Here is a 27,983-nt window from a genome sequence, read left to right on the forward strand (position 1 = left end):
TGTATCTACATTTTATTTAGTTGAAGGAAATATTGCCACAGCACATTTTTGCAATAGGACCAATACTTGACGAATGAGCTATATTAATTGGACCGTCATCTGAATAATTATGGCAAGAGATTGTGTTTTTTAATAACTTGAATGGGAGCATGTAAAGGTTTAACAGAAGAGATCCCTAGGGTTAGGTATAGTAACCCCACACACGTAGCTTGCCGTTTTGTTAAAAGATTGATCTAATCAAAGCAGAAATGTACTTTGTGTGTAGCAGAGTTGTCCTGCCTTAATTCCATAAGCCTTTTCCCTCTTGGCAAAGGGGGAACACATTAAACCAATTCTATGAACCTGGACAATTCCTAAATGGGTACATTTAGGAATTGTCCAGGTGTTTCAGTTGGCAAGCATCAAGTGTCACTATACGCTGGCTTATAATCACAACCCATGGTATTCTTTATTTACACTGCTGATTACTTTACAGTAAGTATAACATTAAAATAAAATAATAATAAAATACAGTATTTGGGAGTATATGGAATATCCACTTCTCCTTTTTCTAAATATTAAATATTAAGTATAAAGTATAAACAACTCCTTCGAAATATACAATATTTATCTAGACTAGTAAACATATCTAGACATTAGATTTGGCCTTTTCATGAGACAGAACAAGTGAACATTAAAACAATGTATACATATCGTCACTGTCGGGCAGAAACCTTGTATCTCCAAGTTTCGAATGTGTATGTTTTTTGGTAAAGCAAAAGATACAAGGCTGTCGCACAAAACTAGTGAAAACAGCAGATCTACAAGCACACAACGCCTCGCATAATTTAGTATACATTTTAGATGATAAATACAAAACTAACGGTTTTGGACAGGTTTCCACCCGACAACGACGATATATATATATATAAATAAAAGGCACAGAATTCAAAGCTTAAACACTTTGTTCAGGATCCAAGCATCATCACCATGGATAGACTGGTAGCACAGTGTTTCCATGACAACAGGGCTCCACTAGGCTTACTGAACAGTGCCACCAAGCTGATATGAACACACATTCATCAGCTGAGTTCTGTGTGTTTGGTTTGTGGCAGCAGTCGAGCAGCCAGACCACCAGCCAGAAGCAGAGCAGACACCAACAGGATTGGGACAGCACAGCTTGTGTCTACCAGACTCCCAAACACCATGTTGCCCATGATAGCGGCTATGCGACCGACTCCTGTGAAGAAGCCAAGAGCAGAGGACCTGAAAAAGACCAATGACATGTGTGAATAGTCTATTAGATCAGGGGTCTTCAATGTTTTCAGACCAAGGACCCCTTAGTTGAGAAAGAGATGAAGCAGGGACCCCCACAGCTTTTTCATAGATTCCATATACAGTAGTGTCATTGTTTGACAGCACAATCATCAGTGTATTTTGGATTCATGTTAATTTGTGTTTTAAGATAATTTATCATTTGAAGTTTGAACTGTCAATACTTAATAAACTTGACCTTTCTCTCTGTACTTAGTCTGCTCTTTTCCCCCTCTACACCAAACCTCTTCTCAGACCCCCTGTTGAAGACCCTTGGTCTGTTAGATCTAGTGTGAAGTGAGCAGTGCTATTTACTGTATGAGTTCATTTCTTAAGCCTCACGCGAAGCTTGGCCAATGTGACCCTGGACATACAACAAACTTTGAGCACTTTATGCCAAGATGTAGGCCAGATGTAGGCCACGCTTCAAAGCCCGGACATTTTTGGGGGCCCAGACTTTTTGGGGGGCCCGGACAGGAGCAGCACTCAAAAAGAGCATATTAATGTACATGTATGTTACCTTGGGTGTACATGCCTCTCTATATATACCTTGTTTCTCTCTACCGTACAATAGAATATAAAAATAAAATCTACCGTAGCTGTGTGGGGTACAGCTCTGTTCCTATAACATCCAGTGCGTTCCAGGCGATGACAGAGACTCCACTGAACACACAGGACAGAACCAGACTCTGGCCTTTGGTCTGAACCATGTAAATGAGAAACACACTCACACTGGACATCAGCAGACTGCAGACTAGACACAATGCCACACAGACAAAGACAGACAGAGAGATCCACATCAACACCCATACCCACACAAATCAGCTAAAGTTAGACATTAACAGTTTTACACTGCTAAACAATCTCTAACCTCTCATCTCATTTTGGTAACTGAACCGATGTATTTTCTGTTTAATAAAGACCCCTGTTACTGAACACTCTAGCAATGCTTGCTATCAGAATATATATCTAACAAAGATATATCACAAAATGACGATAGTGACTTTATGTACTTGCTCCAACAGTGTCACCATAATGACAGCTTGACGAAAATGAACATAGAAAAAGCAGTAGTTTGCATGGCTAGGTAATGGATAACCAAAGGTTGTCCACCACCTCTTTGGATCAGTATGAAATTCCAATCGGATAGAGATTGGATAATTTAGTTTTAATTTATGTTTTATATTTTATCAAGATTATAATGATCATGATATTAGACAGTAGACTAACCTGACAGTATGATATCATTAACTCCATGTAAATGTAGCCACTATTCAGTGATCGACTGATGACTGAATATGAAAGAAAATAAAAGGATACTGGTGAAGATGATGAGCAGACTTACAGAGCAGTGTCTTGCCTCCTATGCGGTCCATCATTATAATGGTGAAGATGTTTCCCGGGAGGTTGGAGGCTGCTGTTACAAATCCCTCCATATATACTGACAACAGAACACACATCAAACATTTAGAGGATTTATATTTTAAATCCATAGTTACTAACCTGCTGTATACATCAAGTTATTATCATCATACTTATTGTACAAAATACCACGTCAATATCAATACATACTTTAAGCTGCCCATCACAATGTACATTAGAACAATTACCAAAGCCTTTATTTGCCTTTAGGAGCTCAGTGTTAGCTAAAGTGCCAACATATCTAGTAACCTCACTGTTGAAGGAACGTATCATGTCACACATGAATGAAACTGGTTTGAATGGTTTGAATAAAAGAATTCATGTCTGAGAAGAAAGGACCCGAAACAAAGAGTGGAAGACAGTGACCTTTTTACAGTTCACAGAAGGACTGTGTAATGGTGAGACCACACTCTGGTGTAACCAGAGCATCCCAACATTTTCTCGAACTCCAGCACTTAACAACTTGGACCTTTTGGTGTAGATATGAATGTGTAAAATAAGAGTTGTACAATATTAAAAATCGTATTGTTAAGATTAAATTGCTTATTGGGCTGGTCCAATAACATCCAGTCTGATTGAGTCATAATAGTATAAAGTGAGTGGGAGCAGAAAGCTACCTGCTGTTTTAACAGGGTAGCAGGTGTGGTTGTTGAGGGAGGAGGGCCGTGAGACGTTGGAACAAGGAGAGCCTCCTCCATCCTCTGCTCTCTTAAACAGCTCTGGAAACCACATCCACAGACCATAGTACCTGCACACACACACACACGCACGCACGCACGCACACACACATTTGCACACTGTCAGAGTTACAGACTTGTATGGGTCAATTTAGACCCCCCTAAAGGAACCCACAGAGAACCAGTGATATAGTAAAACAGACATGCGTTGCGTTTCTGCTGCTGCATGCGTTGAAAACGTTAAACATTTACAGTGTTGATTCCTTCCCAGTGGTATGTTGTCTTCTCACCCAAAGGAGATGCAGTAGAAGATGATCAGCAGGGCTATGCTTCTGGTCCTCAGCTGTTCTCTAAACAGCTCTCTGATTGGTCCCAGCATCTAAAGCAGTAAACACAATTAAACACCCACATCATAAAACAAATCATCGCCAAGGACCACAAAACATAACGTAACGCAACGTTAACATGAACTCAACTTTACAGCAATGGCTATTGACTAAAGACCATAACTCTATGCACAAAGTAGCACACCGCTTCATTTTCACATAAATTCCTTGTTTCTGTTTCGGTCTTTGCATTAACATGCCTCCTGAAAGCGTATGAATACACAGTAAATGTACTGTAGGGCTACGCACTGTACTGCATGTGTATGTACATGTTATTACCTTTTTACAAAGGCTTAAGAGACCGTGCCTCTGTCCTGCATCTCCTGCAGCTGTGGCTCTGGTACGCAGACCAACGATCTGTGAAACACCAAGAGATGAGAACTGAAGAAATAGCAGGGACCTCCTGCAATGATATTGTATCACATACCCAGCAGCCTCTATTTGCCCTGGGTGAGGGCTGCGAATAAAGGACAGAAAATATGATGACTGATATTAACTGTGGGGCTGATACAGCAGTAGCCGACCAATCAATGCAAGCTAAAGTTCCACCTCATGCAGAACGGTCACCGTCATAGATACATAGCTTTATTATCATTCAGCAATACATGAAAAGCATAATTGAATGAAATTCCGTTCCACAGGCTTACGATAGACCTCAATGTAAAAGGACCTCAGTATTTCAAACATGGTCGATCAAAAACAATTTTCAGAGGCACGAACCATGCCCAATCAAGTTATTTCTGTGGGTGAACAGGTAAAAACTGCTTAATACTGGATTATATGGATTGGGTCTTTACTGCTCCAGAAAACCTACATATTCATTTTAACATGTATTTGTACTGTGGATTAAGGTTAATTATGGTGGAACAGAGTGTGATTCTTACTGGGAATGTCTTGCGTTGACCCCAGTGGTTCACATCAAACATTAAGCTGAACACATGGAGCGCCTCTTTCTCCCGACCAGCCTGACAAACACAACAACTCATTATTATGAAGATGTCACAGAAAACACTGCTTCTACCATGTCTGTCACAAATAGACCTGTATTCCTACTCATTCTTCTTAATAGAATTAGTAGGAATACCAATGCTGTCAATTGATCAAATGCATTTCTAATGAAATGTGCTCCCAGGATCTCTGCTAGTGCTTTTATGTTTCCTACCTCCATGAGGAACTTTGGGCTCTCAGGTAGCACAAGTCTGAAGACGAGAGCCGAGGAGAGGCTGGGAACAGAGCAGAGAACCACAAACAACCTCCAGCTCTGGAAGTCCAGACCCCACAGGGTAATATGGACCCAAGTCCTGGGAATGACCAACCACGCCAGGCCTGGAGAGGGCACACAAAGACCCACAGAAAGGTTATAATTGCTGTTATGTGCATGTGTGGGCATGAATGAAGTTTATCCTTTTAACTAAGACTTTTCTTTTGCTGTCCTAAAGACACCCATACACGTGCCAACTAAGAAGTGTTTTCTGGTGCAGAGAGACTGACAAACCTGCAGCCAAGATGTTTCCTGCCATCCAGAAGGTGGCCAGTGCACTGATCATGGATCCTCTCCTCAGCCGTGGCAGGAACTCCGAGAAGTAAGAGAAGATGACGGGAACTGAACCGCCGACTCTACAGGTATACAAAATAAAGGTGCTTGCTATGCTGGGATTTATTTTGTTACATCAACCATGTTGTTCCTTGGTCAACTGTTAAATCGTCTAAATGAGGAATGTCTCACGAAACACAACATTCGCTGGTTGGCAAGATTTAACTTGTGACAATTCAGTTACAGGTCAGTCTTCTCATTCCAATGTAAAGTAGTAGAGTGTGGCTAGGGGTGTTGCACCAAATGCTGGGCCCTGGGTACTTTAACTATTGATAAATAGCAGATATACAAGCTCACAGTGTGGCACCGAGTGCCGCGCTGCAAGCTTGTAGATCTGCATTTTTTTTTTTATCGTTAAAATTTGTGCAAGTCTTTGAATATTTCAAATGCTTCTAAGGTATTTCAAATCCTTCTAAGGTTTTTTGAAAAACCTCTGTTTCTATGTCAGTGGTACTCAAACATTTTCATGTGAAGGACCCCCAAAATGATATGTATTTGGCCACAGACCCCCATCTCAAAATATTCAGTTCCAGGGACCCCCCAGATCAAAATTTGAGTTACAAATGTTTGCTTCAAAAAATACATATATTCAAAGATTTGCACACATTTTCACAACTTTTCAAAAATAGCAGATCTACAATCTTGCAGCTTGTATATCTGCTATTTTTCAATAGCTGTCTGCTAAAGTATAGAATAATTGAGACTCCTCCACCTTGGGGCCCTAGTAACTCAGTCCCACTTTCCCCCCCCTTGTGGCGCCCCTGAGTGTGGCGTTCCTCACCCAACACCGCTGATGAATCTCAGAAGCAGGAACAGCCAGAACTGCGGAGCCAGACTGGCCAGTCCTCCAAACAGCCCATTGACAGTCAGAGACGCCACCAGGACTCTGCGACGGCCCCTCTGGTCAGCCAGGTAACCCCACAGGTAACCTCCCACCATCATCCCTATGGGGACATTACCAACACACAGGGGTCAAATTGAGACAAATTATAAATATGCAATTAATACATTTTATGTCATTCTCTCTCCCTCTCTCTCTCTCTCCTGATGGAGATTGGTAAATGCATGTGTCTAGTGTCGAATGCAGTGCACTGTATGCTTCAAATAACGTTATTGACATTGTCAATCAGTTGTGTCCTCGAGTAGGGAGACCAATTCCAACCATTACAGATGTGATAGTTATAGTGTATTCACATACTCTACCACACAGATAAAATAACAAACCTGTATGTGTGTAATCTCATTAAATGAAGTCACAAATTATAGGTTTGAATAGATTACACTCGTTTAAGTTGAGGGTTGAACTAATATAACAGTTTGGGCTCAGAATGAAGTTATGATGATAAGAGAATTATACTTATACAAGTTCTATTAACTTACATTGTGGGCAACAATTCTGTAAGCAGATAATTCTACAACACCTTTGTTTATTTTCCCCCTATTTAGATAATGGCAATTCCTATATAGTCCCTTTCACACATTTTAAATTGGTGCATTTATATATAAAAACAAAACATTCACAGTTTCACACACCGACAGAGGAAACAATCTATTGGTATTATAACTCCAGGTGTAAATCTTAACACCTTCTAAGCCACGGGGAGCCCCTTAATGTTAAAACCGTACTATATCGCACATCCCCCCAGGGACTCTCAGCCACGTCGTACATTCCCGGACTTTGTCTTTAAAACCGGAATAAAAGCTTTTGATCCGAAAATCGGCGATCGTCTAACCTTCCCTAGTCACCACTCGTGCACTGATAGCTCATGCAGACCGTGCATGAAGCAGAGGTGACGTCAGCGCCTCTCCTTCTCCAAGGCTACTCCCAGCCATCCGTTTGCTGTCTGCACACTCGAGCTCCTACAGCAGCCATGCTTGGGGCTATGCTAGCGAAACTTTTCAGTTCTGTTCTTCAGTCACACATGGACTATTTGCGGGGACATTTACGTGAAAGGATCACGCACGCGAAACGCACGGGGACATCGACGATCGGCCAAAACCCCCATTCTATCCCAACGGAAATCGAGAAAATCATGGTGAGTTACTGGCCTGGGAAAAAAAAAAAAAGAAAAAACAGCGGCGCTGTTCAAGATGGAGGGGCTGCGGGGTCATGTTTATAAACATAATATTATGTCTCAGATCACAATACAATAATAGAAATTTCACGGCTAATCTACCAACCACCATTCTATTTCGGACGTCAAGGTGTTAATAGCATTAAAACACATTTTTTTGTTTGGTCTAAAAACGTGTTGTCAGTGCTCCTTTAATAGCCTGACTGCAAGCGTCAGACTATATCACACACTTCGTTTTGGGAAGAGAGTCTGAGATTTCGGGCAGACATTCCACTTCTGGGGGGGCGGGCAGGGGGTGGTTTAAAAAAATGTTAAGTTGACTTGCTCTTAATTGCTCCCTCTGAACTTCAAAGGGCTTGTGAGCTGCTGTAATTGATTGAGCCATACAAGTGTCAATAGCTCGTTAGTCACTGAAAGCATCAAAGACTACAATCTGTTTGATGTCTGTAATAAGAGTGGAGGGGGGAATGTGTTTGAATACACACAGACTCGCCTGATTGGCTGAATGGTTTTGAACTAGGCCACCACCCACCACCTGCCCCAAGCCTACAGCCCTGATTGGCTCGCCCTCTCTCAGGGCTGGTGGAAAAAGCTTATTTAATGTGAAGGGCCAGACTACACAACACCACCATTACCAACCAACAGGGGGTGGTGTTGTGCAGTCTGGTTTATTAACCAGGCTACTCCTTTAATGCCATTAGATCAGGGGTCTTCAACAGGGGGTCTCGTGCACAAATTAGAATAAAAATCAAACCTCGGTTCGAAGTGGAGCGGTGAATCTGTGTGTGTGTGTGTGTGTGTGTGTGTGTGTGTGTGTGTGTGTGTGTGTGTGCCTGCACAACAGCGCCCCTCCTTTAACTTGTGTGGCCACTCAAGGTATTGCCATGCTACGGACATACCCAGCCAGCCAGCCAGCCAGCCAGCCAGCCAGCCACATAGCCAGCCAGCCACAGACATACCTGTCGATTGGGAGCGCTTTCACCGCTCCAAAAACAAATGTAATATTGGCTATGTATCGGGGATGCATCCTGGTGAAATATCTGGCAGTGTGTGAACCCTTGTCGGTGATCAATCTTGTCGGCGAAAACCACAACGAGCCGATTTCAAGAAAGTCACTTGTGCAGTGTGAAATACTCTAATGATCTGATGACTCGCCGACCACGCAAAATCGTACAGTGTGTTCGAGCCCTAACCGAGGAAGATGCTGGCAGTAAGCAGCCCCATGTCAGAGGAGGAGAGGAGGAGGTCACATCGTGCGGTAGGAAGGAGGAAGGAGACACACAGTATCTCCACAGCATCGCTGGCGTTCGCCCAACCACACGCCAGCAACAGCAACACATGGAACAGCCCAAAACCTGAGGACAAAAACAAAACCTTCAAGTTTAGTTCTGGATTAGTCTCTCAAGAACAGACTAACTGAGCTCTAGTCTCTCGAGCTCCAGTCATGTGAAAAGGACCTTTTCTTTGACGATGGCTAGCCAGAATGGTTCTGGATATGCCGAGGTTGATGACTGAGTCTTTGTTTTATACAAACTTCTCACCTGTCTATTGGAGAAGTGATAACTACCTCCTTCTCTGGCTTCCTGAAAGGTGAGTTTTCAGGGCAGTTTTGAGGGATGCCAGCGAGCTACATGTTTTAAGGGAGGTAGTCAAGGAATTCCACACCTGGGTGGCAGTGTTGTAGAAGGAGAATTTACCCATATTTGTCTTATGGGTTTGTGTTATCAGATCATTGTGTGTGCTCCCTCGGGTGTTGTGTTTACATCCGCCAGCGAAACAAACTTAAATAGATTGTAGCTGCTGACTCACTCTTAATAGGTAGGTATAACTTTGTCAGAATCCATGTTTTTGTTTGGATATTGTTTATTACGACCGCAACCAAAGGGTCGGGAGAAGTTTTCGTGAGTTTCGTAACCAGGCTTTTCTCTTCACAGATGAGTAGGCCTGGCTACACGAGGCTGCACAGAAACAAAGAGAAGTAAAACTGAAATAAAAGATGACTAACTTTAACATCTACAAATATTATAACACATCAACTTACCTGCTTCTTCAACGGCTTCCTCATATGTTAACTTCCTTTGTGCACTCCCTTCAGCATCACTGGTGTGGCTTACTGTGCTCCTATCAAAAATGGTTTCACCTGTGGAGTGGACAAACACACGCACGCACGCACGCATGCACACACAGTTAAGTTAAGCCTATACATATTTAAAGGAAAGGTAGGAGCTACTGATTGGTTGATTGAATAATTTATTAGCAGTTTGCAAATTAAAGCACAGGAAAATTACAGTTCAATACAAGGTCTAAGAGGATTTCAAACCCAAGAAAGCCTATGGCTTGTTTCCATTGGGTGCTAGGTGACAAAATATTATATTGAAAACATAAAATAAATACCCTGATATAATGTGACACTATTGTGAGGATGACTTTTGTTTATTTCACAAAATATTTACACAATGACATTTTGATAAATAATCATCAGTAATCGGGAAAGGCAAATAGTTCCTAAAATTACTTTACTGTAATTCTGCCTTTAAAACCAGGAAAGATAACGCTTATGCCATATATATCACAACATTATATATAAAATCTCAGATGATATCTAATCTCATATCACAATATCGACATAGAATCCCTATTCTGCACTGGCACTGTCACCTCATGTACGAGAGATTGTAATTCTAGAATCTGCTGCTATATGATCTGTAAATATTTCAGTGATGTCAGTGATTCAAACACAAGTTTTCTTGTAGGTTCATGTTGAAGTGGCAGTTAAATTATCAGTAAATGACGGGGTGGAGCATGGCTCATCTCTTCTCTGAGGGTGAAAGTTAAAACAAAGATAAGCTAACCGACCTCTATTCTTTTGAAATAACCATAAAGTAGGCTACTTTAGGTCAAATATGATATTCTCTCCCCTCCTGTATGAACTATAAAAATGGAGAAATAAAAACAGTCACAAGATTGTATTTTTATTGAAATGTATGTTTTCCACCAAAAAATAAAACCAAAAATACTAAACATTCAGGCTTTATCCCCACTGTCATGTCTGAGGGACTCACCTGACAGCAATTTGAGAAACAAAATACACTACAACAGCAATGATGACAAACAACAACAACAATTGATTGACACAACAATAGAGCTCACTGCTCACTACCTTCATCTGAGTCTGATGGATTCTGGTCATCACCGATGAGAAGTGGCTCGCGTGCCTCAGCATCACCGGACTGCAAGCGCCGAGACATCGAATGTGCACGGGGTGTACGATCTGGAGTCACAGAATTTGATTGGTCACAAGAATCTGTGCAACAGCTGACACCGCAACCCCATCATACTCCAACATATTAAACCAAAATGAATGAAACAGCTGGCTGACATGGCTAACAAGTTAACAACAAAACAGCCCCGACCCGCGATCTAAAAATCACTGTTACGAAAGCTAAAAACAGGAAGTAGCCTGCACATAAATCATCCAAGACAATGTACCTGACGATACCTGGGGATGGACAAGAGTCCAAAATCTGAGTTAAATTCTACATAGTATCACTGATTTTAGTAGTGTTTTGTTACACCTGAGCTCAGTCTTCGCGGCGCGACCCATGGAACGTAACAAATACTACACGGCAACTGGTAACCTGTCGAATTCGGTGACTCAAAAGGGCAAGATGTTCAGCACATATCACCATCCAATAAATATAAAGCAAGGGTTTTGATTGATTGATTGATTGACTGAAGAATTTATTAGAAGTTTGCATTAGAAAAAAGTACAGTTTCATGACAGCACAAATCACTGGTACAAGGTCTACTAAAAGGAGATCCTAGAAAGCCAAGGCTTATTTCCACAGGAACCACACTTTATGTATCTCATATAACATTGACATAGGCTATCAAGTACCAGGTTCAGGTACTTGAATTCTAGAAAGAATTGACCTAAATGCATGTCAAATGACAGTAAGCCTACAACCAAAAAAAATAAAAAAAGAAAATAAACAGATTTCTAACACTAATCTGGAGAAATTGTCTTATCCAGACTGATTCAAAAACGCCGTAGTACGTAGCAATCTGGATTCCAGGCTAAAACGTCTTATCTCTGTTTTTCATGTCAGTTATTTGATTGTCATGGATGGACCATGACATTGACAATCAAATCAAATGGTCATCTCATTAGTCTTTATTTTAGGTATTTATTTGACGAATCCTGTTTTATTTGTACTTAAAATATATATTGATATGACTTGTCTTCAAAGCACTTTTGACAACATTCGTTGTTTTTATCAATTTGCTAAGATTTGCCTGGACTCTGAGTCTGAACTCTGAAGTCACAGAATTCGATAGGTCACCCACCGGGCTGTCACACACTCCTCAGCAAAGGGAAGCGGACCCTGTGTGTAAACTGAACGGTGGGTGTTTTAAAGATTTGGAAGATGGCGACCAGTTCGGAGCGCAGTCCACCTCCTTTCCCCGACTCAGAGGACCAAGAAGCGGAGTCCGAAGGAGTCGGCGTCCGCGACAGCGACGACGATGCGGAAGAAGACGACCTTTTCACAAGTGCAGTACGTGTTGTCACTTTGAACCTTTTTATCGATCGGCATGTTCATTAATTAACTGCCAACTTCCTGGCAACTGAACCTGGCTGGCTAACGTGATAAAGATTCCAAGGATGGAGCAGTGACGTCACAAGCAACCGTCATCTGGCGGAAGTGCTGCAGACACCTTTCAACCTCAAAACTGCGACAATTTTAACGCCAATTAATGTTTTGAACTTTCGGACGGGGGAAAAAGTACATTTTATTTTTGTCTTTTTTAAAGTTGGAAACGCGTATTTTTTGTGTAGCGAGTACTGGCGACCGTTGTTGAAAGGGTCACGCGACACTATCGGCTACACTGGTTGTTTGTGACGTCACTAATGCATCCATGGCATTTATTCTAGGCTAACGTACTACTATCTGCGAGCTAACTTTAGCTTCTAGCAATAAAGCTAACCAGACACTTCTATGGGGGAAATGTTCGCTAAGTTGTAAACGTTATTTTCACGAGACACTACTAACACAGCCCAGGTAATAACGTCTATTTGAATTCTAACACGTAGCGAACTATTGCCAATTAATTGTACAACTTTATAACGTTAATTGATCAAATCTGTGCAACTGATTCTCTGGATATGTAGCTAACTTTGTTCGTCTCTGACTTTGTTTTTCCTCGCTTTGAATTAAGATTACGCTATGCAAGTGAGTCGTGATTGATCTATTAAAATCCAGGTTACATGTCGTGGTCTTAGAACTCAGGCGTGTTGTTGTTGTCATTAGGTTTTTTTTTACTTTTTTTTTTTACCTAGGTCTTTTACCTAGACAGGTAACCGAGCCTAACGTTACTTCCTAGTCAGTGTAACGGTGGTGGTGATTGATTGTATCTTTGGCATTGGCAATGGCATTTCCTAAAGATCTGACCCTCTTAGCCACTTAGCCACCAATTTGAACCAAATCCACGTTTGAGCTTTACATATCGAGTCAAAGATGAAATCAATAAAGCAGTTATTTTGTAATAGTTTGTTGTTGTTGCTGTCATCCTGTCAATGACATGTTTGACTTTAGTTTTGAGTGGTTTAAGCGACTTCGTAATTTACCGTGGGGTCTAATTGTTGTCAGAATGGGCTGACAGGCTAAGCTCAGGCAATCACCAAGTTGATGATTGTGAGGCTGGATTTTCTCTCATAATATTACATCAAGTGTGACAATGTTATAGCTTATATATATAGTTTACAAAAGTTTAACAGACATAGTTATAAAAGTATCCAAGTTGTAGCTGAATGTTTAATATTGATTATTGAAGCATACAAGCACACAGTATTTAGAACCACCTTGATTTGTACATGCCATGTACAGTGCACTTTAAAAGCTTAATCTATAACCAACAACATATCTTGTTTCTAAGTTTCAAAGGTGTGTTTTAGGCACATCCCAAGCACAACATACCAAATGTGCATCTTTAAACACAGTCAAAGGCAAAAGTAGTTTTGCAGAGCTCAACCTCCTGTCATGTGAGTCTCAGATGTGGTCACATGGTCAGAACCCGGATGTTTGACTTCTGGCTGACAGTGAAAAGTTCAGAGGCTAGATTGGAAAGTTGCTGTCTTTGATTTCTGCACTCCGTGGAACTGATTAGTCAGCAGTGACGGACCTACAGTATCTAATGGGGATGTTTTGAAATGGAGCAACTGATATCTATTGGTGGATTCTCTGCGTCTGCTTCCTACATGCCAGTAATGTTCAGTTCAAATATATATATATATTTAAAAATTGTATTAATATTTATGCAGGAGACTGCATACTGTGAGCAAGCTCTCTTGTTACGGTAGCTTTATTTCAGGGGTAGGCAACCTTAGTCACGGGTGACAACATTGGCACAGGGGAGGGTGATCCCTGGCACACTGGCAGAAGTGTGAGAGAGAGGATTTATATTTTAAAATCAAATATTGTTTTGAACGTGGTCAATTAATAATATGCTGCGAAAGTAATTTGCAGCAAATTACATCCTGCACATAATTCTACATTCATTGAAATTCTGAACTTTGACTGGGGACCAGTGGGGAAGGAGTCTGGGACATAGATAGGTAATGGCTCTGAGTCTAATGATCGTTATAACAATGTCCTGACAATCAAAATATGTCAGAATGGGGTGTCATTAGAATTTACGTTGACATGGCACACAGACCATCTAGAAAATAAAAACATGGCACTTCATTTTGAAAAGGTTGCTGACCCCAGGTTTTATTTAATTCTGTATAAAGACAGTTGAAAGAGATTTAAATTTTAATTTCCCAGCATGGCATGTGATTCTCTAGAGACATGGTCTTAACCCCTGTGCGATTACATTTAGAGAGTTTTGGAGGCAGAAGGCATATCCACCATCATCAGGAGGCATTTATATTAATTAATGTTTCCTTATTCCATAGATTGAATCTCCAGATTCTCCACTGATCACAATGGACACTGCGCTGCCAACAGACCACTTTATAACCAGTCCACCTGACACCATTTCCCCTGAGTCACCTAATGATCCACTGAGCGACCTTGGCAGCCTTTCGGCTAATGAGCCAGCAGTCAGTGAGGCCACCAGTGAACCCTCAGATGACTTTGTCGACCTGATGAGCAGTGAAGCGAATTCTCCAAGTGATGCGGTTGCCATAATGGAAAGTGCCACGACAGAAGAAGAGAAAGTTGCAGTGACCGAAGAGGTTTCAGACGAGCCGTCAGATGACTTTGTTGATCTGTTGGGAAATGAAAGTGACGCTCCAGGAGAGGAGACGCTGGTAGAAGCTGAGGATGTCACCGTTGACCCAACAGCACCTGCAGCTGAAGTTCCATCTGAAGGCACCATCACTGACACACCAGGCAGTGTCTTTGACCAGGAAGTACAAGAACCTTCCAGTGCTCCTCTATTGGACCAGGAGGTGAAAGAACCTTCCAGCGCTCCACTATTGGATCTGGAGGTTAATGAATCTTCCAGTGCTGCTCCTCTATTGGACGTGGAGGTTAAAGAATCTTCCAGTGCTGCTCCTCTATTGGACGAGGAGGTGAAAGAATCTTCCAGCGCTCCACTATTAGACGTGGAGGTTAAAGAATCTTCCAGTGCTGCTCCTCTATTGGACGAGGAGGTGAAAGAATCTTCCAGTGCTCCTGTATTGGACCAGGAAGAACAAGAACCTTCCAGTGCTCCTCTATTGGACGTGGAGGTGAAAGAACCTTCCAGCGCTCCGCTATTGGACATTATCAGCGATTTACCCACCAATGACATAACACCGCCTCCGCTTGTTCCTGTCAGTGAGGTCATCGATCCGTTGGTGGTGGACGTCACAAGTGCGCCCCAGCCCACAGTCACAGAAGTGAAAAAAACAGCCATTCAGACACCAATCGATCTGTTCGAAGATGAGCCCAGTGACCTGTTCACAGCACCGTTGCAGGCCAAGTCCGCCAAATTGCCACAGAAGAGCATCTTCGATGAACCAGATGAGGACCTATTCAGTGAACCACTCGGGGCCACTACTACGGCTCCCATAAAGAAGACTGTTGATGTTGCCAACAGCGTCGAGCACGAGCAGAGGGACAAACTGGTCTCAACCAAACTCGGTGGCAGTGGTGATTTAGGGGCTGGACCCCTGAGTGACGAGCCAACAGACATCTTCTCAGAAGAAGCCGTTGCCACTGTGACCAGCATCGTCAACACCAGCAGTGATGTCACCTCCAAAACGAATGGGGTTCATTCTGAAGAAGACGCGGACATATTTGCTGGTAGGTCTCTCAATGGACATCATGCAATGCAGTCCACTTTCCCTGTATTTTATAGTATCAGTTTCAGAGACAATAGTAGGAATACTGATATGAAGACCGTGCAGGAGAGACAGACCGTAGGACAGTTGAGAGGAACACAAATCTGTGAGAGAGATGATGTAGCAGAGACAGATGGCTAAGAAAGCTACGAGGATGATGGTATACGAGAGAGACAAATGTTGGCAAAGCTGAGAGGGAGCCAATGTTGAGAGACAAATTGTAAGAAAGCTGAGAGAATGACCGTATAGGAGACAAAGACAGGAAAATGGAAAGGGAGATGGTGTTGGTGAGACTGACAGTGGGAAATCTACAAAGAAATCTACAAAGAAGACAGACACTAGGACAGCTGAGAGGGAGATGGTGTAGGAGAGCTGAGAGGGAAGGCGAGGCAGACACTGAGAGGGAGATGGTGTCAGGAAAGTTGAGAGGCAGACGGTAGGACAGTTGAGAGAGATGCATGTGGGAGAGACAAACAGGAAAGCTGAGTAAGACTGAAACAGGAAAGCTGATAGGGAGACAGTGTAGGAAAGAGAAAGTTGTGGTGGGATCTCTTCCCAGACTAGCAAGGGTACATGTGTCACAAGATGTTTTATCATCTGATTAAGGGATTTAGTTAGATAAATGTCTTATTACCTCAGGGTGTTTGTCTGACCCAGTCACAATGCCATGAGTTCCAGCAAGTCATCTTCATATTGCTGCCATTACCCCTCTCTCTTCTGTTTCCTGCTTAAAACCTCCCTGTCATCACAGAGGAAATGCATTGCTGCAGTGCATTCCAGTGCTTGGAAATATAACGGTTTGTTGATGTTTTAATGAACACTGAACAGTAAAAAAAATAATAATATTGAAATAAATTTTGTGTTGTGGTGTTTGTCCAACAGAAGCTACAGTGGAGTTGTCTCTGGACAGTCCCAGAAATGACAGAAAGAAGGAAACAACCAAACCCTCTGTGTCTGTTCCCTCCCTGTCTGCTGCTACCAGTCTGTCTGCACCTCTGCCTGCCACTCTGGAGGAGGTATTCTATTCTATTGTTGTATTTCAATGTATACTATTCAGATTTAACATATTATATTGTGCTCTATTCTACCATATTCTATAACATTGTACTAGCATCACTGCTGCTAGAGGCCGCTATCCCCCTGAGTCACAGTTACAAATTGGGAGTTAAAATATTTCTTTGCTAATGTTTCAGCTTGAAGATGATGAACAGGAAGATAAATTTGAGACCAACATCTCTATCACCAACCCTGAAAAGATAGGTAAGAACCAGTCTGTATTATTTTATGTTCTACAAATATGACCCATCTCTATGACCGAATCTTCACCCATCAATATTGCAATACACAATCACTTAAAATTTCAATGACTTACAATATATTTCACAAATTCTGAGGTCGACGTTTCTATTCAATAATCAAAAAGTTATGCATGAATTTATCGTCATTTATGATTCAAACTGAATTCGTACCCTGGTCTCAGCAACTGTGTGGTGTTTGTTTCAGGGGATGGTATGAACGCCTACATGGCTTACAAAGTCTCTACACAGGTAGGACTCTGTCTCTGTGAACAGCATTTAACTTCATATCATATGCAACCTTTATTTATCCTCCTGTTTAACCCAGATAAGGTTAGGATAGTCAACTCTCACAAAACACTGCCTAGTTCTGTCAGACCTGGAAACTCCAGCATACTGCTTGTAAAACACTTTACACAGCAGCGCATGTCAATGATTTGTTATTTTGAACTGACATACATACATAATTGGAATTTTGAGCTTCAGGGTCATCACATTGGTTTAAGGACAGCAAGACACATTTATGGTCAGGGTTTTGGCATGAAGTCCATTAGTCCAATAGGGAACAGTTCATATTTGGGAGTGAATCTGTAACAGTGTTTGTGTTGTCTGTATTTCCAGACCACGCTGCCCATGTTCAGGAACAAGTCCTTCACAGTGAGGAGGCGTTTCAGTGACTTCCTGGGTCTCTATGAGAAACTATCTGAAAAACACTCAGCAAACGGCTTCATTATCCCTCCCCCACCAGAGAAAAGTGTGCTGGGTAGGTGGAGTTGTTTTTAACTTATGTTGTTTTGTCTTAACCAAACTCATTGGCATTCAAAACTTTTTCCAACTGAAACCTGGTCAGGAGACTAGCATTCTGACAACATGTAATGTCTTCATTCTTACAAGAAGACATAATACAAATGTAATGCACAGCAAATCCATCAGTTCAAGGTTAAAATCTGATCAAAGTGCAAAAATGGTAGTAGTCATAATATGTACATAGCAGACCAGCAGATTCACAGCATATACCTATACAGTATATAGATCTATAATGTAGATTTATATACAGAGCTATAGTATATATCTGTATACCATAGATCCATTTTAAATCTTTATTCTGTAGATCTATATAGAACCTTATACTCTCTACATCTATGAGGTCTGAAATCAATTTAGTCTACCTGTACTTGCCAGCCCATAGAGCCCCATTGTGAACCCGGACATATTGAGTACACCAATGTTTTATGTTAGAAATGTTGAGTATGGGTCCCCAGCATATAGAAACTGCCGGATGCTAACTTGCATATGTTGAGCAATTTTCATAATTTGCATAATTCGATTTATTTAGCATAATCCCCCATAATAATGGATAATATGTCAAAAACTGATTGGCCGATTTGAACAATATTAGAGTGGTTTTGGGGGTTATTGAGGATGCTGAATCCATTTTCTAAATTCAAAATGGCCGTTTTAAACCGGAAATGGCCTTCTACCAACTTAAAGTGGGGTGATTTTGATACTTTTTTGTTGATTTTCCAGTTGGTATACGGCCATTTCCGGTTTAAAACGGGCATTTTTAATTTAGAAAATGTCAGAAATGGATTCAGCATCCTCAATAACCCCCAAAACCACTCCAATATTGTTCAAATCGGCCAATCAGTTTTTGACATTATCCATTATTATGGGGGATTATGCTAAACAAATCGAATTATGCTAATTATGAAAATTGCTCAACATATGCAAGTTAGCATCCGGCAGTTTTTTCTATAATTTTTATCCCACGATTTTGCAACCCATTTTCACCCAGTGCCAATTGCCTATGTAATCCTGGGCTCTGCTCTCCCTCTGCCGCGCCTGGGGAGACAACAGACTGACCTCATGCTTCCTTCAATGCATGAGTAGTCCAAGTTGTTTCTTTTCACCTGACGGGGGATTTCCCCGGGATGGACGTAGCGCGTGGAAGGAACACGTTATTCCAACCAGTTCCTACCCCCTCCATCAGGCGCCCCGGCTGGCCAGGGGGAGGCATTATTGAGACCAGGATTACTGCATGTTTTTGTGAGGGTATCAACCCTAGGAGACACGGGGAGAACATGCAAAGGCTCCATATGCTTGATATTAAAATACAATATTGGAAACATTTGCATGATGGGTTGGTCTGAGATCAAATGTTGTTTTGGACAGGAATGACCAAGCTGAAGGTTGGAAAGGAGGACCCTTCATCTGCAGAGTTTGTTGAGAGAAGAAGAGCTGCGTTGGAGAGGTAATGTAAAGGAGAAGTAATAACATGGGAACAGTTTAAATCAGGGGTCTTCAACGTAAAAAAAACTTGACCTTTCACTCTGTACTTACACTGCTCCTCTTCCCCTCTACACCAAAGCTCTTTGCCGAAAAGCTTGTAGATCTGCTATTTTTGGCTTAAGTTCTCCGAATATGGACGCTAGGGTTCAAGTGGTTAATATAAAAAAGGAGACAAAAAAGGTTTCTAGCACACAAAGATTTGAAGGACCCCCTGTAGTAACTCTGAGGACCCCCTAGGGGTCCCGGACCCCCTGTTGAAGACCCCTGGTTTAAATATTAGACCAGTGAGTCCCAACTCCTGTCCTGGGCAACACGAGCACCAAACTAGCTGGTATAGTTTGGCTACTTCCTCTCCCCTCCTACGACATGCATAGCTTACTGTGCAAAGAATGGAAAGAATCATATGTTGCACTAAAATATGCTACTGCGCAGCATATTGTGTGTTTCCTGTCCTTATCTTGCACAATGCAATTTGGACATTGTCGTTTGTCTTGTAAATTGTTTATTATCCTACATTTCATGTTCTTGCACCTTGACCAATTCCAGTATGTCCTACATTGCTGTGCAATAAAGATGCTTCAATGAACAGTATTTCCCTCAATGCGAGGGGGATCTTCGTTTGTTGATACATTTGTTTGGATGTCTCCTCTGTCAGGTATCTCCAGAGGGTGGTGTGTCACCCGTCCCTCATCCAGGATCCTGAGGTCAGAGAGTTCCTGGAGAGAGATGATGTACGTTTAATGTTTGCTACATTGCTAAATTCACTACATACAGAGGTTACAGTCTAACTAACTGAACCTGTTATCAGACCTGGAAGCCTTTCAGTAGACTGTTGATTGTTATATCCTTACAGACACCATTTGTTAGTACCCCCAGGAATCCGCGATTCCGCGATCGCGGAAATTATCACAGATTTCTCGGCCACCTGCGGAATTCGCGGCCATTCGCAGATTTTTCTGCCGTCCGCGGAATAACAGTCGAGAGTGCCGGCAGAGGGGCGGGAGTAGTTATTGTTCTTTGCAGAATCAGGATTGTTCTCTGCGGAATCGGAATCAAAACGTTTTCTCTGCGGATTCCTGGGGGTACTAATTTGTTTGTTGTTTAGTTAACGATAATATTTTATGTACGCATTCATGTATATATAACACACACACACACACACACAATCTGTCTGTGTATCATATATATTATATTTATAAGGGGAAATATATGATTCTTGAAATTGGAACATTTGTGCATGTGTGCAGTTACCCAGGGCGGTGAACACTCAGGCTCTGAGTGGTGCAGGTTTTCTGAAGATGATCAGCAGGGCATCAGATGCTGTCAGTAAGATGACCATTAAGATGAATGAGTCAGATGTGGTGAGTAAAGTATATCTATCATATTGTAGTTTGAATGCCTCAGTCTGTAATTTTGAGCTGCTCTGTAGGGTTTGCCATCATGTTCCGTGCCGGAGGTTTAGCGTAATGTCATTCACTTTTGTCAGCCCCAAACCACAAGTTCTCTTTTTAATTACAACACTGGTGAACATCATGCATATTATTGGGGTGTGCAGGCTAGCTTAGCATAAATGTCAGAATGTCTGCAGTGCGTTACATAAATGAAGTCACGATTTCTCTCAAAACCCCCAAAAGACTTCATCCTACCAGATCAAACTAGATACTTATTAGACAAATACATTTACAGGGTCATGGTAGGATGGCAATTCGGCAGTACCAGGTGTCCCTGAGGATTATTATTTTCTACAGCAAATGTTGTTATTGTCAGTGACAAGTAACAATACACTGCAGATGATTACAATACACTGCTGATGATAACGGTGCTATGTTGTTCTGCAGTGGTTTGAGGAGAAACTACAGGAGGTGGAGTCTGCTGACCAGCAGTTCAGGAAGCTCCATGGAGTGGTCGACTCTCTGGTTGGCCACAGAAAAGGTTGGCCACGTCCCTTTACATTCGCCTTCATTCATTAGCGTTAGTGGCAGCATCGTTTGAATTCTGTTTGAGCGCTATTGTCTAGTGAAAAGAATTATCCCGGGAGCGTTATTATTAACTATGTTGTGCTACTTTGCGTGTACAGCCCGTCCTGTGTACGGGGGGAGGTGATGGGGTCCATGAATGAAGCGTGTATGTAACAGTGTCAGGAAATGGATGTTTTCATTCCTGTTCACGGTGATGAACTAGTTCTTTTGAATGAATCGATCATGAACGACCCATCACTACACCTTACAACCAGTACTTTACAGGCGGTTGTGGAAATGCAGTTAAGAATGTAATGCAAACAATTACACTGATCAATTATTTTAATGTTTGTTTTTGTGCATCCTGTCCAGAGCTGTGTCTGAACACAGCAGGGTTTGCTAAAAGTGTAGCAATGTTGGGCAGTTCAGAGGACAACACGGCTCTGTCTCGTGCGCTGTCCCAGCTGGCGGAGGTAGAAGACAAGATGGAACAGATCCACCAGGACCAAGCTGCTAACGACTCTTTCTGCCTCGCTGAGATGCTCGCCGACTACATCCGCTTGCTGGGAGTTGTCAGGGTACGCACACAAAAGAACAACACACAACTGACATATGATGTGGTACACAGTAAAATCTGCAATCATTTAACTTCAAACATAAGGAGCGATTTGAGTCACAAACGGATAGTCATATTTAATATGGGGGGGGGGGTTTTAAGCAAACGTTAGTAACTCAAATTTTGCTTCTGGGGGGTCCCTGGAACTAAATATTTTGAGATGAGGGTCCGTGGCTAAATACATATATTTTTTTCAAAAAACCTTAGAAGGAAGACTTTTTCAAGATTTTTCAAAAATAGCAGATCTACAAGCTTGTATATCTGCTATTTTTCAATAGTTAAAGCACAAAATAATGCGTTCCCAGTCTAAGTGGGTTAAACCCCCTCCCCCTATGAAGAACATTCATGGGGGGCCCGCAGTGAATCCTTGTACCCAGGGCCCAGAATTTGGTGCGACACCCCTGTTCATGACATTTGAGATGGAGGTGGGGTAAAATGTAGAATATTGTGTATGTGTCCCCCAGGGTTCGTTTGACAACAGAATGAAGGCATGGCAGCGCTGGCAGGATGCCCAGACCATGCTTCAGAAGAAGAGGGAGACCGAAGCCAAACTGCTGTGGGCCAACAAACCTGATAAACTACAGCAAGCCAAGGAGGAGATCTCAGATGTAGGACGCAACTCATGCTGCTCACACACGTGTATAGTTAATTGGTTATGTCTTAAGCAAGGCATGCTTGGGTGGGGCAGGGAGATTAACCTAAAAAGCCAGAGCTTAACAGAGAAAACAATTACCTGAAACCGATTGCAATGTTTAAGTTGTCATGGCATGGGTAGACGATCAAATAAACAGAAGACAGACAAGTTTGGCTATTTCTGTGGATTTTTGTATTTCTTCATGAGCACCATATGTCTTTACTAGAGTTGTTTTTTGAGCATTTCAATCAATTAATTAAAGTGTTTTCCTTTCCAGTGGGAGGGTAAGGTGACTCAGTATGAGAGAGACTTTGACAGAATATCTGCAACTGTACGCAAAGAGGTGCTCCGCTTTGAGGTAAGCTATTGAATGCCTTAAAAACATTTATTCATACATGGGGTGTGTTAGGTGAATGGATTTTACAATGCAGCAGACAATTAAAACAATTATTAATGAATTTAATGAGTATGTTATGCCTTTCTTAATATAATAATGTATTCCATGTAGACAAGCTGATATTTACACATTGTGCTATAGATTTGTGCAAATGGTCATAATTAATTCATAATCTTTGGTTAATGGGTCCACATTACATTGTCTCATGTATTCAGTGTGTGATGTGTCTTTTGTTACAGAAAGAGAAGGCGAGAGACTTCAAAAGACAGATCATTAAATACTTAGAAGCTTTGCTTCAGTCTCAGCAACAGGTGAGTTTCTGTCTTTTGGAATAAATAATCCAATGTACAAGAATGTAGGAGGCCCACACAGTGCCCTCATTTATAGCTTTCAAATCACTTGAAAGTGGGGATGTCCGATATTGACTTTTTTACAGCTAACCGATATTTTCCAACTGTTCATTTCCGATTCCCGATATTAACCGATGCCGATATATGCTGGCTTTTTCACCAAAGGTCAACTAATTGTCAGGTAACATCACACATATTTCATATGAAAGCAGAAAATCACATCAAAAGAATGAGAGATTGGTTAATTAGATTGAGAAACTACAGCTTATAGATCTGAAGTCAAGTTAAAAACCTTAAGCAGAGAAATCACCATTTGAATGTCACACATTCAGAGATACTAATTATTCTGTTCTCCTGTCAAGCTATCTATCCCATCATGCTTTGTGTTGTTTAGCATTTGTGATGGGCTGTTCTTTGTTTCCTGTATGGTCTTTGTTGTCTGGCATGGTCTCTGTTGTCCACTGCCCCCTACTGGAATTGGCTTTAACCAGTGCTCCTGGAGGGTACATGAGCTACTATTACACAACAGTTTTAACAAATAATTATCAATCTTAATACATCTTTCTTTGAGATTTAAGTCCTGTTAAAAAAAAAAGAAAAGAAAAAAAGAAACGATGGTTTTCAAAAACCAATACTGATATTTTCCGATATTATTTTTGAGCGGTGGTAAACTGCTCCGTAGAGTGGCTGTGCGTGTGTCTGTAGCCTTTTTCCTCAGTGTTTTGCCATAGCAAAACGTGTGTGTGTGTAGCATAGCCTGTACATCCTAGACTCAAATCCTAGTCTGAAGACGTTATGCAAGCACGACCACCGCTCACTTCACATTGGCTGTGATTTTTTATGCTAATATCGGACGATAATATCGGACACCCCTACTTGAATAATTTTCTGCAATGAATACAGTACACCTAAGGTTCAAGGGTTGACTGTTAATTTGTGTTGGGAATCAAATGTGAGATGTAGACACATTTCATTGTAAGTGTACTTGCTAATGTTTTCACAACATGGGAGTCACACATTTTTGTTCACTGAATTTGTATGGAAGGCATTACACTGATGGTCTTTTTCTTAGGGCAAAATCATTTACAGTAATACATAATCTCATATTTACAACCAAATGTTTCAGTAGATTTGTAGACCATTAGACTTTTGCTTATAACCATATTAACAGTGCTTTATGCACATTTGCTCCATTATACAGTGCAATTCTAGAATTATGGTTGCTATTTTGTCACATGCTAAGGGCCATTCACATTTCACACAGCATGATAACTATGAATTTTGTTAAACTATAGCGACAAATAGTCGTAAGCGATATTGTTTGGATCAGTGTTCGTGATTTTTTTATGAACGATAAACCATTGACTGCCATTCAAAATCCATCAGAAGGACAACTGGTATGCAGTCGCTTTCACTAACCCTCGGAAAGATTGTTTTGAACAAAGATTATGTATTGCTAAGGCTATACGCATACTTGATGTGAATATCCTAACCTTAAAATCCCTATATCGGTGGGATTTCCCTGCTGTTGTTAGGCCCGAAGATTCTTTTTTAGATCTGGTTAAATTAAATGTTTTTATTTTTTATCTTTACCCTTTTTTTTCTCTTCTAGCTGATAAAGTACTGGGAGGCTTTCTTACCAGAAGCCAAAGCCATTGCCTAATCTCTCCTGTAGCATCACGTCTATAATTCTCCTGAACCACAGGAGAAGCTGTCACTTCTTCTACACTTTACCTCTCTGCCTTCAAACCAAGGATTATTTGTGTGTGCGTTGTAAAAGGGAGACGTAATACAATCAGCCTGTTTCTTTTATATATACTATATAATCACCTTTAACATACAGCTCTGTATTCTATTGTATTAATTGTATATTTTTCATTTAATCACAAATATTTTCTTAAAAAGAGAGAAAAAAATATTCATATAGAGAAAACACATACACACAAAGTCAAGGTGTAGTGAATGATTCCACAAATTTCCACAAGGGATAAGAAAGAAAGAGTTGTTCTCAGGATGTTTTCATGATGTGTTGTAAATCAGATTTCTGACATCAGCATTGTCTAACCGTTTACACCAGGCTGCTTTCTCAGTAGATATGGACCATATGAATCTATATGCCCCTTTCCCACCTGACATTAATCTATCATCTGGCTGATCACACTGTAAACTCACTAAATCTCCAAACAAGAAATGTCACGTTTAAATGTTCATGGATCATAGTTAGATTTTCAATATTATCAGCCATTAGTCATGCTCGCTATAAGACCATTTCATTATACTTATTCTGACTCAGAGGCGGGCTGTGGATAGCAAAACATTTTACCTGCAGATGATGTCATCCGTCACCTGCTGTAGTTTCAAATTAATGGAAACTATAACTGCTCTCTGTCGAGGTGCCAACTTAAGTCTTGTGCACAAGTAGGCCATACATATGGCCTACTTTTGCCCTAGCAAAACTCGCCATGAGGTGCACTCACCACTGGCATCACCACTGGCGATGCCAGGAATGCTGGTCGCTCATTGGCTGTTAATGATGACTTTGCCAGAAATGAAGGTCCCTGATTGGGCTACGGACTTTAACACCCATAGCTACCTACCTACGCAGTACTTGCACGCTCTGCTGGCGCAAGTAACTTTTCACTGACACACACGTTGTCAGTAGAAGTGTCATGGCGTCTGGGTATATTGTAAATCGTGGTTTGAGAACACTAGGTATTCATTACCACCATGTTTGTAGAAATGTTTCATTCACACAGATCAGAGAAAAGAAACGATGGATGAAGGCATATACATGCATCATGGCAAGAAAGTTAAAGCTTCAGCCTTTCCGATCCTGGAATTTTAGCATGCTAAAATAGTAGCCATTGTTAAATTAAAGAAATCCACAGGTCGCCCCTGAGACAATTAGACATAAATGGTATTTTCCTTTATTGAGGACTGATACATGGTGTTGCGTTTGAAAAGGTGACAGAAACATAAGATTGTGTAATTTCAAGTAGCAGGTTGAAAATGCCTTCTGCTTCTTAAATTGTAGTGTCAAAAATTGTAATCTGGACATGCGTGTGAAAAGCGATTTCACAATCGCTTACCATTGTTCTTAAGATATGTAAGTGCTTACCAGAATAAGTGAGGACAAGTTTCCCTATCACACAGAAGTGTGAAATCTATACTCTGTTTACTCGAGAGCCATTTTAAAGCCATGTGTAAATGTAATGCAGGTTAATAATCTCTGCATGCCATCAGGATTGGAGGGGTGCATTAATGCCAGGTGTACCAGGGGTCCTGTCAATGTTTCTGGGGACCCAGATGAAGGAAGTGGCCAATTTTATATTCAACAGAATATATTCAACTTATTCTATTGCCTCTTGGTGATTTAAAGGGATTTGATAAGAGGAAAAAGAGGAAAAAAATACAGCACTTCCATTAGAGAGATAATTTTATAAGCACTAGTTGTACTTCTCTTTCACTGTCAAAAAAAACTGCCAATGCGGGGATGAAAAGTGTCATACATGTATATTGGTAGAGTCTACACTTCCCTACAAAGGCATATGGTAGTAACTACGTTTTGTCCTTCAAAGGTCACTGTGTGTTTACATTTCACATCCATTATGCACTTATATAATCAATACTAAAAAACAAATGCTGCTCCAAGAGTGCGTTTGGTAGAACAGGATTTTTTTCCCCCCGTTGAATTATAGTTCTCATGCAGTTACTGCTCTGTGGCTTTGTAGGGCGGTAGTTATGGATTATACCATTTTTCTTGGTGGGGTCCACTACTGGGGGTTTTAGGCTGAACCATTCTAATTGGTAAGCCCCCCCAGCTAAAGCTATGCGTGGCATTCTATCTAGGTCAACCTATTTGGGTGTTATGTTTTAAGTATGATTGATTTCTGTTGTGCAAATGATGACACATAGAACCACATGAGTCTGTGCCTTTTTAATTCTGAATGCTTTTTCCCCCTCCTTTTTTTCTGTGATGTAAATTTAAATGTGTTGGGAGAACCCTAGTTGAACTGTATGTGTCACACAGTACGTTATGTTGCTGGCAGTTGTATCAGTTAAAAACACGCTAAAATATACTCTTTGGCACAGGATTAATGGGGCATTTCACTCGTAGTACATCTGAGCTGTGTTTTGTCCTTGCATTAGTAAAAATCCAACAAATATGTTCAATATGGTTTGCATTGTGATATTGAGTATTTGAATTCTTAAGAAAAGTTATTGTAGTCATTTGACGCTCATCAGCTCCCAGAGGTAGTTATCGTGATTCCCCTGAGCTGTATTTAACACTACATGGAAAAAGGAAAGGTCCTTGTAATTTTGAGAAGCGTTTTATAATTTGTGCATTTACTGTACTGTTTTTTTTTTGTGGGTGAAATGCCTCTGACAATTCAGCAAACCATATTTCCTAAATGCGTGTCTGTTTTTAAATTGACAACAAAACTATGGCCCACAGGTCACAGATCTGTGGTGGTATGTATGTTCATCGGGTTGTTTGGAAATTCAGAGTCACAGATTCAAGCTTTAATTCCTGCTCATGTTCATTTTCTGCTGTGTTGCAATAATGCTACACTGTTACTCTTTGTCGACTAAACATACTAAATTTTGATATTTCTTTGCACAAATGTTTTTTTTTCTACAATCTAAAAATTAAACACATTTTCAATA

The 27,983-nt window shown here is 41.1% G+C and overlaps 2 protein-coding genes across 12 annotated transcripts; one reads left to right on the forward strand and one right to left on the reverse strand.

Moving 5' to 3' along the window:
• Positions 1-510: 510 nt before the first annotated feature.
• sv2 (synaptic vesicle glycoprotein 2) lies at positions 511-11,914 on the reverse strand. Of its 4 annotated transcripts, none has more exons than XM_080736310.1 (14): positions 11,795-11,914; positions 10,608-10,718; positions 9,489-9,587; positions 8,641-8,802; positions 6,154-6,316; positions 5,274-5,395; positions 4,941-5,104; positions 4,663-4,743; positions 4,058-4,135; positions 3,683-3,771; positions 3,333-3,463; positions 2,639-2,734; positions 1,888-2,047; positions 511-1,245 (listed from the first exon to the last, which is right to left on the reverse strand). In XM_080736310.1, the coding sequence occupies exons 2-14, from the start codon at positions 10,693-10,695 to the stop codon at positions 1,062-1,064; spliced, it is 1,617 nt and encodes a 538-aa protein (XP_080592436.1). In that variant the 5' UTR covers positions 10,696-10,718; positions 11,795-11,914; the 3' UTR covers positions 511-1,061. The 4 variants fall into 4 exon arrangements, with proteins under 4 accessions (XP_080592436.1, XP_080592437.1, XP_080592438.1 ...); XM_080736311.1 differs by lacking the exon at positions 11,795-11,914 and adding an exon at positions 10,947-11,039; XM_080736312.1 differs by lacking the exon at positions 11,795-11,914 and adding an exon at positions 10,937-11,014.
• snx1a (sorting nexin 1a) lies at positions 11,800-27,983 on the forward strand. Of its 8 annotated transcripts, none has more exons than XM_080736306.1 (17): positions 11,800-12,003; positions 14,403-14,939; positions 14,982-15,062; positions 15,105-15,738; positions 16,659-16,792; positions 16,970-17,036; positions 17,280-17,323; positions 17,693-17,834; positions 19,244-19,322; positions 20,016-20,091; positions 20,608-20,721; positions 21,199-21,292; positions 21,691-21,896; positions 22,399-22,542; positions 22,846-22,926; positions 23,205-23,276; positions 24,928-27,983. In XM_080736306.1, exons 1-17 carry the CDS (start codon positions 11,875-11,877, stop codon positions 24,976-24,978), a joined length of 2,685 nt encoding a protein of 894 aa, XP_080592432.1. In that variant the 5' UTR covers positions 11,800-11,874; the 3' UTR covers positions 24,979-27,983. The 8 variants fall into 8 exon arrangements, with proteins under 8 accessions (XP_080592432.1, XP_080592434.1, XP_080592429.1 ...); XM_080736308.1 differs by lacking the exon at positions 14,982-15,062 and adding an exon at positions 14,940-14,981 and having other exon boundaries at positions 14,403-14,900; XM_080736303.1 differs by having other exon boundaries at positions 14,403-15,062.

This window comes from Nannobrachium achirus (assembly GCF_963921795.1).
Source record: "Nannobrachium achirus genome assembly, chromosome: 11".
NCBI classification, from domain to species: Eukaryota; Metazoa; Chordata; class Actinopteri; order Myctophiformes; family Myctophidae; genus Nannobrachium; species Nannobrachium achirus.

Coding starts and splice junctions, on each gene's coding strand:
- sv2 (XM_080736310.1), bottom strand. CDS start 10,695: ATGTCTCGGCGCTTGCAGTCCGGTGATGCTGAGGCACGCGAGCCACTT. Junction 9,588..10,607: donor TCCATCAGACTCAGATGAAG/GTAGTGAGCAGT, acceptor TCCACTCCACAG/GTGAAACCATTTTTGATAGG. Junction 5,396..6,153: donor AGATTCATCAGCGGTGTTGG/GTGAGGAACGCC, acceptor GTATACCTGTAG/AGTCGGCGGTTCAGTTCCCG.
- snx1a (XM_080736301.1), top strand. CDS start 11,875: ATGGCGACCAGTTCGGAGCGCAGTCCACCTCCTTTCCCCGACTCAGAG. Junction 17,037..17,279: donor CACCAACCCTGAAAAGATAG/GTAAGAACCAGT, acceptor TGTTTGTTTCAG/GGGATGGTATGAACGCCTAC. Junction 23,277..24,927: donor TGCTTCAGTCTCAGCAACAG/GTGAGTTTCTGT, acceptor TTTCTCTTCTAG/CTGATAAAGTACTGGGAGGC.